This window comes from Salvia hispanica, chromosome 1 (genome assembly GCF_029641045.1).
Source record: "Salvia hispanica isolate PSC_SH4W2 chromosome 1, Shi_PSC_v1, whole genome shotgun sequence".
In the NCBI taxonomy this organism is placed as follows: Eukaryota; Viridiplantae; Streptophyta; class Magnoliopsida; order Lamiales; family Lamiaceae; genus Salvia; species Salvia hispanica.
The window spans coordinates 48,515,822-48,529,045 of NC_142692.1; the positions used below are offsets into that span (position 1 = coordinate 48,515,822).

Sequence of the window (13,224 nt, forward strand, 5' to 3'; positions counted from 1 at the left end):
GGTTAACATTTAATTGTATCATGTCCATTTATCGTCCCAAAAGTATGGGCCATGCAAACCAGTGGAGATCACCTACTACATTTGGTGCTACACGTGAGGACATCCACACCTGATTAAAATTTATTAATCCGAGTTCTTCACTAATTTCTATTACCATTGAACAAAGTAGACACATAAGAAAAGCAAAACTCCATCCATTGCAACCACTGTTTTTTGGTAAACTGTACGACATTCATGAAACAATACTGATACATTGTGTTTTGCAGCTTAAAGAGCATTTCCACAAGGGAATTTTGATATTTTTCTCCTATCTCGAAGAAATTGCGCAGAAAATTATGTTGCTCATGATATGTTAGGGTCCCAATTTGTTCTATTTGGGCCCAAGAAACAGGTGCAAGAACAAACCTTCATATCATCTACTCTTGTCCTTCCTTTGCTTAGCATCAGCGATGTGAAACATAAGCTGTGCATTACATTTGTAATCAACAATTTGCACCAACAAACTGATGATTTCATAAAAATGTCTATTAACCATACCTTAGTTCCGACGTAAAATGAAACTAGCAAGCCACCGAGTGTGAGCAGACCTGAAACAAATAAAATGTAACAAGCACCGAAACATATAAACCATGAGATGAAAGTAAAGAGACAAACCTCCTTCCTGAAGGAACCCAGAAACCAACCAATTAATGCCTGATGGGCCAATCACAAACCCCACAAGATTAGCCACCTGCAGTAGACACTACTGCCTTCAGATTCATAAAATCAGAATCATTCATACCCAGAAAAGAGTTTTGATTGATTTGTCAAATCTAGTCCAGCAGTTTAGAGAGTTTCAGGTTATGGTCTATGTACAATGTTACAATGGTAATCTGTTATTGGCTTACTGCAATGTTACAAGATCAAAAGAACGTCTACTTTAAATAAAAAAACTGGCAAGTAAAACAAGTTGTATGAAAGAAAAATAATGTGCATATGAGAATGCCCTGTAAAGAAACAATATCTAAATAGCAATGATCTAAATGTGTTTTACTTTTAGCTGCAATATTAAAAATACTAGCACCATTTGATTTTACAGCAGAAAGGTTGTAGCATGATAATTTTTCAAATGAGTTCCAAGAAAACAAACCATCAGGCAAGTAATTGTTACTGCACCAGCAACAGCACGGAGTTCACGAAAAATAAATTCCCCAAAAGCTCCCTCAGCCTGGAAGCAATACAGCAGAGAATAAATAATGAGAATCAGTGGGAGTTTAGGTGATGGTTCACATGTTATATTGGATGCACGCACATACTTTATTTAAATAAATCCAATATGCCAACATCTTGTAGAACAATGTCTGAAACATACAAGCCTCACCATAAATTATAGATTTGAGGAATTTAACTTGGTGGTAGTTTCCATGGGAAGGCTACTTACTATATCATGATACTTTTTGAGGACTTCATATTATATAAAACTGTATTTGCCCCTCTTAATGAGTATCTAAATCCGATTAGGTAGCAATTGCAGTTATTGATGTCTAATCATCATATCCAAGTTAACTGTAAGAAACTATACTGTCTTGAATTTATAAGCACTGCATACACCAAATGTTGAGTAATTGGATCCTAGTGAAGAATAAAGAAAAATGAAATAACGAGCAGTGAAAGAGTTGATCATTAATTATTAACCCTTATGCAGATGGAAATTTCACATCGGTTCAGAAACAGTAAAAAGTACTCATACTCAGTTTCGTAACTAAGATAGGGAAAGTTAAAGAAAATCCCTTCCTAAACAGGCTCTATAAGAATTTCAATTTAACTACAATATTTTGAAATCGTGAATTTTCTTCTTTTTGCTGAATAAAAATAGTAACACGACTAAATGCTCTGAATATTCAGAGACAGGTCATTTTGCCAGTGCCAGAGCCCTTTTCTTTCTCTTTCCCAACTCTTTGTGCATGAAATTACTTCAGCTACAGTTGGGACTCAGGTGTACTCTTTCCATTGAAGATTTGTTTTCTTTGTTATTTCATTCTAATATAGGGTCAGTAGTCCTCACATCCTGTGAGCTCCTTTTCATTTATAATCCTGTGAAAGAACTTCTTATACCTGATAGTTAAACATTTCATTTTGATCTAAAGTGACACACACTATTACACAAGGTGTGCGATAACTCCATTGTCTATCATCGTCACAGAAGAGAGGGAAGCCAGCACAAGAGATTATTGAAGCCTGTTTACTTGGGAACCTTTCTACTTAATTAGGTCCTTAGGTTTTTAAATTCTTTTGTTTCAGCTAGTTTACATTCTCTTGAATTAATAGTAGAATGGGCCATTAGTCTGACAAGGTGAGGGCCATTTTATTAGTTCATCCTTTTCCCACCATCTCCTGCTCCACCCCTCACAAACATAAAATATGATGGTGGGCCCATTACTTATGTTTGTGAGAGATGGAGCAGGAGTTGGTGTAGGAAAAGAATTAGGTGATCCTCACTGTGTCAGCAGGACATCATATTGGACTCTTACTGAGAATTTGACAATTTGCTAGTCAGGATTTTTCCTGGGAATCATTACTTGCTATTTCAGTTTATTTCTCTACATGTACTATTCATCCACCTTGTTTCTATCAGGATGGAAACAGATATAGAGATGAAAATATACAGATACCTGAAAGGCGCTAGCTGCTGATTTTATCAGCATTTCTGGTATAAAAAATACACACGTCAACCACGCCCAAGAAAGAAGCTTCCTGAAATCAAGGGAAAAAATTCGTGATAATAACTGGGCTGTGACAGTAGAGCACAATATTACGCTTCTGGAAAAATTTTGATAGGCTAATGTACCACTCTAAATCATGCCACACAGCTACAAAGGTGAAGACAACCCAAACATTCAACAGCTTCTTCTGGGAACCCCCAAGAGGTATATAAACATACCTAATAAAAATATGATTGCACAATGTCACATGGCAGAATAATAAATTGCAAAAATAACTGGGATACAAGGTGTCAAAAAAAGTGTACCTGACAAGCCACTTGTTGAATGAAGCATGCCAGTTTTTCCAAAAACTTTCCAAATTGTGGCAATTGTTTATGCACCTCGGCATATTCTCTGGAGGTACAATGCCATTAATCTACATCGATACATTGGTCGTTAGCATTCCATATGCCAAATGTGTCAAAACACAGGAATCAGCATTAATAAGAAACAAATATTTTTCAAGAAGGCCTACCAGTGACCAGAACCGGAAGTAGCGCCAGATCAGGAAAAATTTTAGCCACATGAAGTTTAGAACCTGTTTGGATCAATGTACAGTGCTGATACGACATTAAGCTCTGACATGCAAGAAAGTACTTATTGGATATTATAATTCGATGTAAACGAAAAATCCTAGTATAGTCCCCCTCCGTCCCACTAAATAGTGCACACTTTGCTTTTATGGGGTGTGCCACAAATTAGTGCACATTTAATCTTTGACATTTTTGGACACAATTTCCTCTCTTTTAACCCCACTTTTTCCAATGACTTTTAACTCTAACACACATATGACATGGCCAACCATTTCTCCACTCACAACACATTCTATTAAATAAAGTGGGCCCCCTTTTCTTTTCTTTTTTTTTGAAAGTGGGCCCCCTTCTCCAGTCACAATAAAATCTACCAAAAATTTATTAGAACCTCGGTCACAAAACTCACAACTTAGTATAGTCTATTTTGTTGGACGGAGGAAGTAGTAATATTTAGCTTTCTTTAAAGGGATGATATCACATGTTTTAATCCAAATGGAGGAATTGCAGGAAACCACTGTTAATACTACAAATCTACAATCATGAACTGATGATAAATACACACCAATACGGACTACTCATTCCATGATGGAGTTCATCTAGTTATGTATGTATGTGCTAAGAAATATCTTGATTTGTACTCCCTCCGTCCCATAATAGATGACACGCTTGGGTAATGGCACAAGATTTTAGGAGATGTTGTTTTGTTTGTTAAGTGGAGAGAGAAAATGTATATTTATAATAATGTGAGACAGAAACTTTTTCCAAAAAAAGGAAATTTGATATCTTTTGTGGGACAAACTAAAAAAGAAAGTGTGACATCTATTAGGGACTGAGGGAGTACTAAAAAAAGGTTTAAAATATGTTTCTGATGTTGTTCTATGAACCCATCAGGCCCACTTCTAAGTTGGATGCTACTCAACTAAGAATGAGACGCTCATGATTAAATTCATATTAAAATCAAGCTAAGTGAGTTTTCACATTTCATTAGTTAAAAAAATAGTTTTTTCCACATTTCACAATTATAAAGACTAATATGATAGTAAGATTCAGAGCAGTAGAACGAACTGCTTTCAGTTTTAGGAGAACCAAAGTATATTAAGAACAGAACTTACTCCATATCCAATGATAAAGATGTCCATTGGAGACAATTGTTTCCACAAACCACTGCAGACAGTAATGCAATTCTCAATATATGATGTTTTAAACATTAATGTTATTAATAGCTATAAATTTAAAATAGTTACCTAATGGCAAAGGCATTATAGTAAAAGAACTGTGTCATGAATTCCATTAGTGAAAGACAAAATACCCATCGGAATCCATACCAAGCAACTTCTCGAGATGAGTATATGTTCTGGGGAGAATCCAACTGCCACAAATTTGAGAAGATATTTCTAAATACCTTCTAAAGAAAATATTCATAATAGTAATATGGTTTGTGCATAAAACATAATGTGTTATTTTGGTAATATTAAGATTTAACATAGGTGATACAGGAGAGATCGAAAGGACCAATAAAATGGTAGATGTATTCATCATGTGTTAAAGGAGAATTTGGCATTGTTACAGTTGTAACCAATTATGTTACTCTTTTGTTAAGTACCAGCATCCTCCACTTCTAGGTAAACTTTAACAAGGGGGAAAGTGTATGAAGGAACATTTTAATGACAGATTACAAATCACTATGTAACATGGACCCCATTGCCAACAAGTGAAAACACAATGGAGATTCACATAAAATTATTCAACAGGAACATAATGTATGAAGGTATAGAGTATAGACAGAATACAAACTGAATTTAGTGCTATTTTTTAGCAATCGAAAACCTCTTTAAGTTAAGGCGAATGGCACAAACAAACCTGTGAAGCAAATGCATTGAAGGTAATGATTGGTCCAGCAATGTAAAGAGGAGCATAAACCAAATAGCACAAGTATATTGGAAATGAGAACTTGTCATTTGTTACTCTTCTTTCCTGGAAAGAATAACGAATGCAGCAATCAGAAAAAATAAAAATAACTAAGATGTTTTAAATTGAACTGATATTGCAAAACGTCTAATGTTTGGTAGTTGAGAATTGAGATGAATGGCTAACCTGTAAGACCAGGTAGCATGTCTTGCCAGTTGAACAATGGTCACACCGCTGAATATGCTTCTACAATAACAAAAAATCTTAAAGCACAAAAAGATCCAAAAAAGCATTTACTAAATTTCAACCTTTCTCCAGCTAGACCAAAAGGTAATTACCCACAGCTTCCAACAAGACATTAATGCGACATACAACTAATTTTATTTTAATAAGTCACGAAACAAGCATGAAACTACCAGTTACACATATCATTCCTCAAAGCTCAATGCACATGCTTGACATCAATACACATGCATTCACGATTCGCAGCAGTAGTTCATGGACTTTCGAGTTCCACAATACAATTGAATCGCACAAAAGTGTTGAAAGTACAGTGAAAAAAACAGTATTTCCATTCAAATATCACCAGAAGATGTTTTTTGGTTCATATATCAAATTACCACATTCGACATTTAGGTTACAGCTGATATTCATATTTTCAGTCAAACACACAAAGCAACAAAACAGAAGGGAGGATAAGGTTGAATTAATATTTACCAGACAATCAACCAGAAACTAAGACCTTGGGGGCTTATATGGCCAGAAATTTGGTACTAAAAACCATACCTTGTCATCAACACTAGTGTATTGATCAGTCCAATGGTAATCATGACCAAAGCTTATCATACGCAAAACAACTGGAAAAATAAGAAAAATGAGAAATATAGTAAGTCTGACAGATGGTGCAAAAGTAAGGGCCAATATAAGACCCACACAATGAGCAAATAAAAATATATATCTATATCCCTTTTCACAAAGATAAAAGATGGAACTATTTTCTGCTCTCATAGAGGAGTAAATCTGAAAAGGAATCCACTGTTTACAATGAAAACAGAAATACGACATTCAATAAAATTGTTCAGACTATTTCCATCTCATTGTAGGCTAATGACTAATGTCCCTAATATTCATATTTCATTGTCAGTCACAGAGCAATAAAGACACATCAATAAATTAAATAAAAGACCAAGGAGAAACATACACTCGGAAATGACATGTGTGTACAAATCAAACTCACACAAGGACGCTTTTGAAATCTAAAAGGGTACTCTAAGTCATATACATCATGGGAAGGTTTAGATTGATCCTAACTGGATCTTTTTATTCAATATTTATATAGCCAACTCATAGATATCAAGAGAAGTTTACCAAAATTAAAGCAGATATGCCATCTGAAGGTGCCGCGGAAGTCATCCAAATAAGCCCAGTGTTCTCTTCACCAAGATAAACATAACATAACTATTAGTACAAGCACTTCAGTTTTAGCAATAGATGTGGTAATATAAGAGACATGGAAGCCAAAAGAAACCTTACCCAAAACTAGAGAATTGATATCCCTCATAAATGCGATTACATACAAGAAATGATAAGTTAAAAACCCAGAGCCCATATAAGAAGTACTTTGTCCTTCCAAGTATCTGCATAAGCAAATATCTGGTGAACATGAGAGCATTAGAAGCTTAATCTAATAGAACGAGGGGTCCTTTAAAAGTTGAAATGTAAGAAGGAAACAGACCTTTACAAGGAAAAAGTTAGCTGAAGCAATACCAAAGATAAATAAGATGCTGCAGTATAGGAAAGAAAAGGAAAAGTGTTACTAGAACAGTTACAGCAGCTCAAAGCATCAAAACATGTATTTCATTCCGACTTATCAGGATATTACCAGGCTTCATGTAGGTAAAATAAATATGCCAAAGAAATCACAAGCCAGTAGAAAGACATTCCCTTGGCTGTCAAAGAAAATGATGTTTTGAGGATATGAGCAACCAATGTAAAGATCCCAAACACACCGGTGAGAATTGGTAAGTTCTGCCTGAAATTTCTCCATTGTGCATCGGTAGCATCCTGCGAGTAATCTCATAATTTACTATAAAAATGCGGATATCCATCAAGTTCAGTGACTCAGTCCGTATGGTTGATTGCGAGTAATCTCATAATTTAATTAGGAATCAATTTCATCAAAAGTAGAAAGACTGAAACAAGATTCAGAAATGTAATCTCCAGAAAAATAGAATTGCAGTAAATGAAGTATAGAACGCAAGCACGGATCATCATAGAAGAAAAGATAACGTACAATGAGGCGACCGAAGATCCAACCAGGGCGCAAACCATATAGCTTTGCGTGGTGATCTGTGGTAAGAATGATGAGAAACATACAAGTATGAGCAGGCAAAAAAGGGAAGAAAGTACCATGGGAGAGCTGGAGAGAACGACGAATGACGATGGCATAGAATAGGAGCGCGTATGGGAGGAGAAGGAAGAGTTCCTTCCGCTTCCAGGAACTGCTTTTCATCACTCCTTTCTGCTTCAATTTTGGCAACTCCAGAATCAAAGGTAAAGTCAAGCCGCCGGCGACGGCGAGACCGATGGGCAGCGTATATCTTCAATTCTTCACCCTCTTCCTCTTACTTCAAATCGGGAAATCGGAAAACAATTGTCAAATTGTCACACACCATTAAGGATAAGGATTTAAGGATTTTAAGGAATTTTCGATTATAATTTCTATATTACTATCACGGAGTACTACTATATTTATTTTCTCTCGTTAATTATACTCACTCCTTGATGGGTTAATTCAATGTAACTTCGTCAATGCATCACTCGTTTGACGCATGTTTAGTGTTGTTTGTTTCGATTTATATACTCCCTCCATCTAAAAAAAATAGAGCCATTTGTATATAACATGAGTTTTAATGTAGAATTGGTAAAATAAGAAAGAACGGAAAGAAAGTAAGAGAGAGAGAGAAATAAGTGAGAAGTAGCGTTAGTGGGATTATACGTATAGTTATTATTTGTTAGAAACTTTTCATAAATGAATGTGCTCTATTTTTTGTGGGCGGCCAAAAATAGTAGTTGTGCTCTATTTTTTTGGACGAAGGGTATATTTAGTTTGTACAGTAACTAATACATTAAAAAATGTTATTAAAATTCACATTATTCATCAAAATCAAAGTTCAATTTGTTATTTTTATTAATTTATTTAAAATTATAGAGAAAACGAGCAAATCGAGCTTTGTTTTTTTATGAATTTTGTAAAATAAAAAATTTTAATAATATTTTTAAACGTATGAAAAACAAGAGATTGAATTTGGCTGGTCTATTAATTGTTTTTTGTTCATTACTAATCTTTGTGAGTTGTCACTATTGTCTCTGTTTTGACTTCTCTTATTAATAAATATAGGTAATTGCTGGCTCTGGTGCTATGAAACATGAGCATGTTGTTGAGCAAGTAATATACAAATATGTTATCCCAAATGATTAGCAAAGAACAATCCTAGATTTAAATCTGTCTTCAAGGTGCTTCTCAAGAACTACAGCCTTCAAATCCATGATATAACCAGCAACAGTGGCCTTACCCAATATCTTTCTTATTTCCTCAGAATCAAAGATGAGAGCCATCATTCACAACAAATTTATGGATACGGCCATTGATCTCGATCCAGCTCCAGCTTGGAGCCTTTGGAAGGTGTCCAGCATCGGCATATAATCCAGCTAGAAGTGTGCAGAGCTCATTCAACTTCTCCATTGCACGCATGTTTATGGATCTTTGACGAACCCAGAAATGTCCGCCATAGGATTGCACTTGTTTAGCTTCCCAGCGCGCCCAAACAAATCAACAGTGGTGTCAAGCCAAATTCTGAACTCATCATTTCAAAGTAATGAATAGCAAGCAAAGAAACGTTATAGAGTTTGTCTGGAATAGTGAGATGACTTTGTCATGCACCCCATAGCATACCCCATAATAATGAGAAACTATCCCTTTTGTCATCCCATTGAAGCCACATTTGGCATACATGCATTTCCCAGATAAACATTATCCATCAATCCCTTTTCCCTCCCAACAAGCTCTTCAATGCGTCGTGATGAAAGCCCATCTTGGAATCAGTGAATTCCAAGTGGCCAACTCCCTTTCACTCATTTCATCATTGGGTTAGGAAATAGGAAGGGCAGCATGTGAAATACTTTTAACATTTGGAACTAGTATATTACAACATTCTTCTTCATGGATCCAAGCAGATTTTTCAACAATTCAGCCCTTCCCCGTTGAAATGGCATTTATGTCGCCAATCTCGAAATGCTTTGAATAGGCTGTGATTTTTGCGTAACTTAATTAGATGCTAAGTATTTGTGGAAGAGCATAAGTTATGTATACTCGGAGTTGGGGGTGAGTTTTGTAATACGACGAAAATCATCTACTCCTACATACTAATTCATCAATATTGGATTAGAATCACGAATAAGATGTTAGGAGAAGAATCGTACCTCCAATTTCCATTGATTAGGAAGGAGGACTTGGGTAGGCGTGAACACTAATTGCTTCTTTCTTTCACCCCATTTTCTGTTTTTCATTCTTCTTTTGTTTTAGTAGAGGTACATAAAATTCACTTTTATTTTGAATTTAATACATTAAAAAAATATTAAAGCTAAATTTATTCTTTTTCTCTATAACTTCAAATATATATGTATATTTTGTGTATGTATGTATTTTTTTCAAATTCAATCTTATACCAATTACTTTAAATAAATAATTTAGAATTAAATTTCACATTTAATTATACAATTTTGATTCAATATTATGTATCAATGATTTGATAAATAAACCAACGAAAAAAATATACTCTTCCCGTCCTAGAAAATTTGTCCCATATTTCTATTTCAGTCCATTCTACAAAGTTTATGAAATTTTTATTTTACTATTTTTTAAATGAAGCTCATATTTTATTAGCAATTTTCAATTTATTATAAAAATAAATTGAAAAAGAGTAGAACGCTCTCAGTAACTTTTATAGTAACAAAGCATTTGTTACATTTTTTAAAATTTAAGTCTGAATTAAAATGTTACTCCCTTCGTCCATGAATAAGAGTTCTGTTTTTCTATTTTGGTCCGTCCACGAATAAGAGTTCCAGTTCATAATTACAATAAATGGTAAAAGACCTCACATTCTATTAACTCATTTCACTCACATATCATTTAAAACTAATATATACAAGTGGGACCCCTATTCCACTAACTTTCTTTCACCCACTTTTCTTAACATTTCTTAAAACCCGCATCATTTAGAAATGAGACTCTTAATCGTGGACAGAGAGAGTACTACTTACTACAAACTTTGCAGAAGGGATTAAATCTATATGTATATCTATACATATATAAAAGGCGAGTTTTAGAAAGATTTGAATAATTATTTTATGTAAGAGATGTAAATACAATAAATAGAAACTATTAAATTCTGACTAATTTTTAAAACACTACAATTAGTAAGCGGTTACAAATATTTAAATAGGATAATGTGCATTTAACAAAATTTGTAACCCCTATTCTCTTAATTTTATAATTTATAGGCATAGAGTTATGGAATTACAAACCAATATTCTCTCTCAAGCTCTCAACATTTTATTTTATATTTTAAGAACATTGTATTGCTCAATTTTTGGAGCTCCATCAAGTTCATCAGTGTCTAGCGGGTTTGAGATGTTATATACGTCAGGAGGAAGTCGTTTCATCTTTGGGGATAATACGTAAATTCAATAGCACTAACCGTGATGTAATAATTTGTCTTGTGGAAAGAGAGTTTTTCTCGACTAGATTTATAGTTCGGTTTGTTTTATAATTTTGATTGTAGTTTCCATTTCATTTGTTGTTATTTTTTTATTTGATTACAATAGTTAGAGTACCACGTGTATATGGTTCAAGAATTTTATCGTAATATTTTTTACATATATAAAAAATGGGAGAATTGTAACATCCTTAACTTGAAACATGTATAATATTTATCTTCATCTTTACACAATTTATTATTTTTGTAAATTTATATTGTCACTGACGCTATAATTATATTAAGTGGTGTCACACAAAAAATAATATTTTATCATTTATGATGAATTAATAAGTGGTGCATAATATATATATTTGCAGTGGGATAATTAAACCTATCAAAATCGAGTTGATCAAACAATTAGTTGTTCAAACAAAATAAAATAGTTTGCTACTAAATTTTGGTTTTCTAATAATACTATTGTTGAAATTAGGATTTAGCACTTAATTGTTCAGGGATACAACTGATTTTATATAGAGAATCAAATTATCTTATCTATAGGTGATCCTGCTGTAAAATATATTTTATATTAAATATATTTTTACAAAAATAAAATTTGCATTATTTAGAATTGTAAAGTAGCATAAAAAATAGTATATATGTTTCATGTTCCAACTAGCCACGTTTAAAAGTGCAATAAATAAAGATAAACGTGCCAACGTTCAAAAGGGTATATCATTATTCATTAATATAAAAGTGTTAATTCAACCAATTAATGACATGTTTTTTTTTAGTTTATGATTTAAATTTTTTTATGGTCATGATTTTGACGTTTTGAATATTATGAGTTATCGATTTATTTTTTTGTTAAAAAGTGTGATTTACATTATTTTTAGAAGAGAAATATGAAGGATTATATTAAACATATTTTTCAAAAGTGTCAACACTATATATAGTTTCTTTATCATTGTCCAAATAATTGTGTTTGTCTAGATTACATCTCAAATATGTTTAATTTTATGTCTATAGGTATAAAATGTATTGAGGAGCATATATTTATTGAATTATTATTATATAGTACTCTATATTTTTATATTTTTAAATATTATATAGTTATATTATTTCTTATTTAATTAATCAATTAACAATTTCAAACTGTATGATGAAAAAAATTCTGTCGTGCATCGCACATGGGTTAACACTAGTTAGACTAAAATCGGCAAACATAAAAGATGTAAAAATAGGTGGGCCTCGAGGGTCTGGTCTTATAAAAATGAATAAGTGGGCTGCATTAGATGTAATAGGCCCGTTTCCGTTTGCATCCTATATTTAAAAGGGTCATATATTTGAGACCACAATCGAATTAATAATTCATTCGTCCATAAAAAATAGTTTCATCTAGTCATTTTGGAATATTCACAAAAAATAGTTTCATTTCTTAAAATGGAAAGTTTCTTGCATACGCTTTTTCACTTTTTCTATTCTCTCATACTTTACCTATTTTGTTTTCTCTATATTTCTTACTTTACGCACTTTTCCTCATTTACTCTCTTACTTTGTCAATTTCGCATTGACGTCCACAAATGAGATTATTTTCTTGGATGGAGAAGTGACGACTAATGACTGTCTGAGATTTAGACATGAGATTTTGCCTAGTCCACGGCTCGACTATATTTAAAACTACGTACAACTATAAGCAAATGAATATCAAGTATAAGAAGTACAAATGTCATTATCTAATATCTAACATGAATCCTAATTATTGTATAGCCCGATTATTTGACCATAATTTATCGCTGAGCATGTGATGATATTAATTCATCCATGACTAATGTCAGTTTTGTTGATGATGAATAATGATGCCATAAATATCCAATTTCCATCTGGTCTGTGCTGGATATGAAATATTACACCAACAACATCACAAAGTGGTTCATAGGTGGATGAAGTTCATTGGTCCGTAATTGGATAGGTCATTCTCAACTAATTAAAATTAGCTGGTCCTTGAATTTGATCATAATTTATTTTTCCAGTTTACACTGACAATGATGTTAACCGCAACCATTACACATGCATGTCCCCTTACAATTATTGTTTCCATTTGTCAACAACAGTGCTACCTCTTATTACAATTGACACACTATTGGGGAAGGAAAAAAAAACAGTTCTTTACATAGCCTGTTTTTATTTTCTGTTTTAAGTTTTGAATGATTCTTGGAGATACGAGATTTTGATTAAAAAATTACATAACACAATGAGGATAATAGTTTTGTTGGTTTGCTTCAT

At 33.2% G+C, this 13,224-nt stretch overlaps 1 protein-coding gene across 1 annotated transcript; it reads right to left on the reverse strand.

Annotated features, from left to right (window-relative positions):
* Positions 1-174: 174 nt before the first annotated feature.
* On the reverse strand, positions 175-7,904 carry LOC125222971 (MBOAT (membrane bound O-acyl transferase) family protein). The gene is made up of 19 exons (XM_048125896.2): positions 7,592-7,904; positions 7,476-7,531; positions 7,065-7,246; positions 6,918-6,966; positions 6,716-6,819; positions 6,551-6,615; positions 5,969-6,039; positions 5,369-5,428; positions 5,135-5,248; positions 4,519-4,643; positions 4,387-4,438; positions 3,217-3,279; positions 3,008-3,117; positions 2,828-2,920; positions 2,652-2,733; positions 1,130-1,207; positions 655-730; positions 538-587; positions 175-463 (listed from the first exon to the last, which is right to left on the reverse strand). Exons 1-19 carry the CDS (start codon positions 7,692-7,694, stop codon positions 413-415), a joined length of 1,584 nt encoding a protein of 527 aa, XP_047981853.1. The 5' UTR covers positions 7,695-7,904; the 3' UTR covers positions 175-412.
* Positions 7,905-13,224: the final 5,320 nt, after the last annotated feature.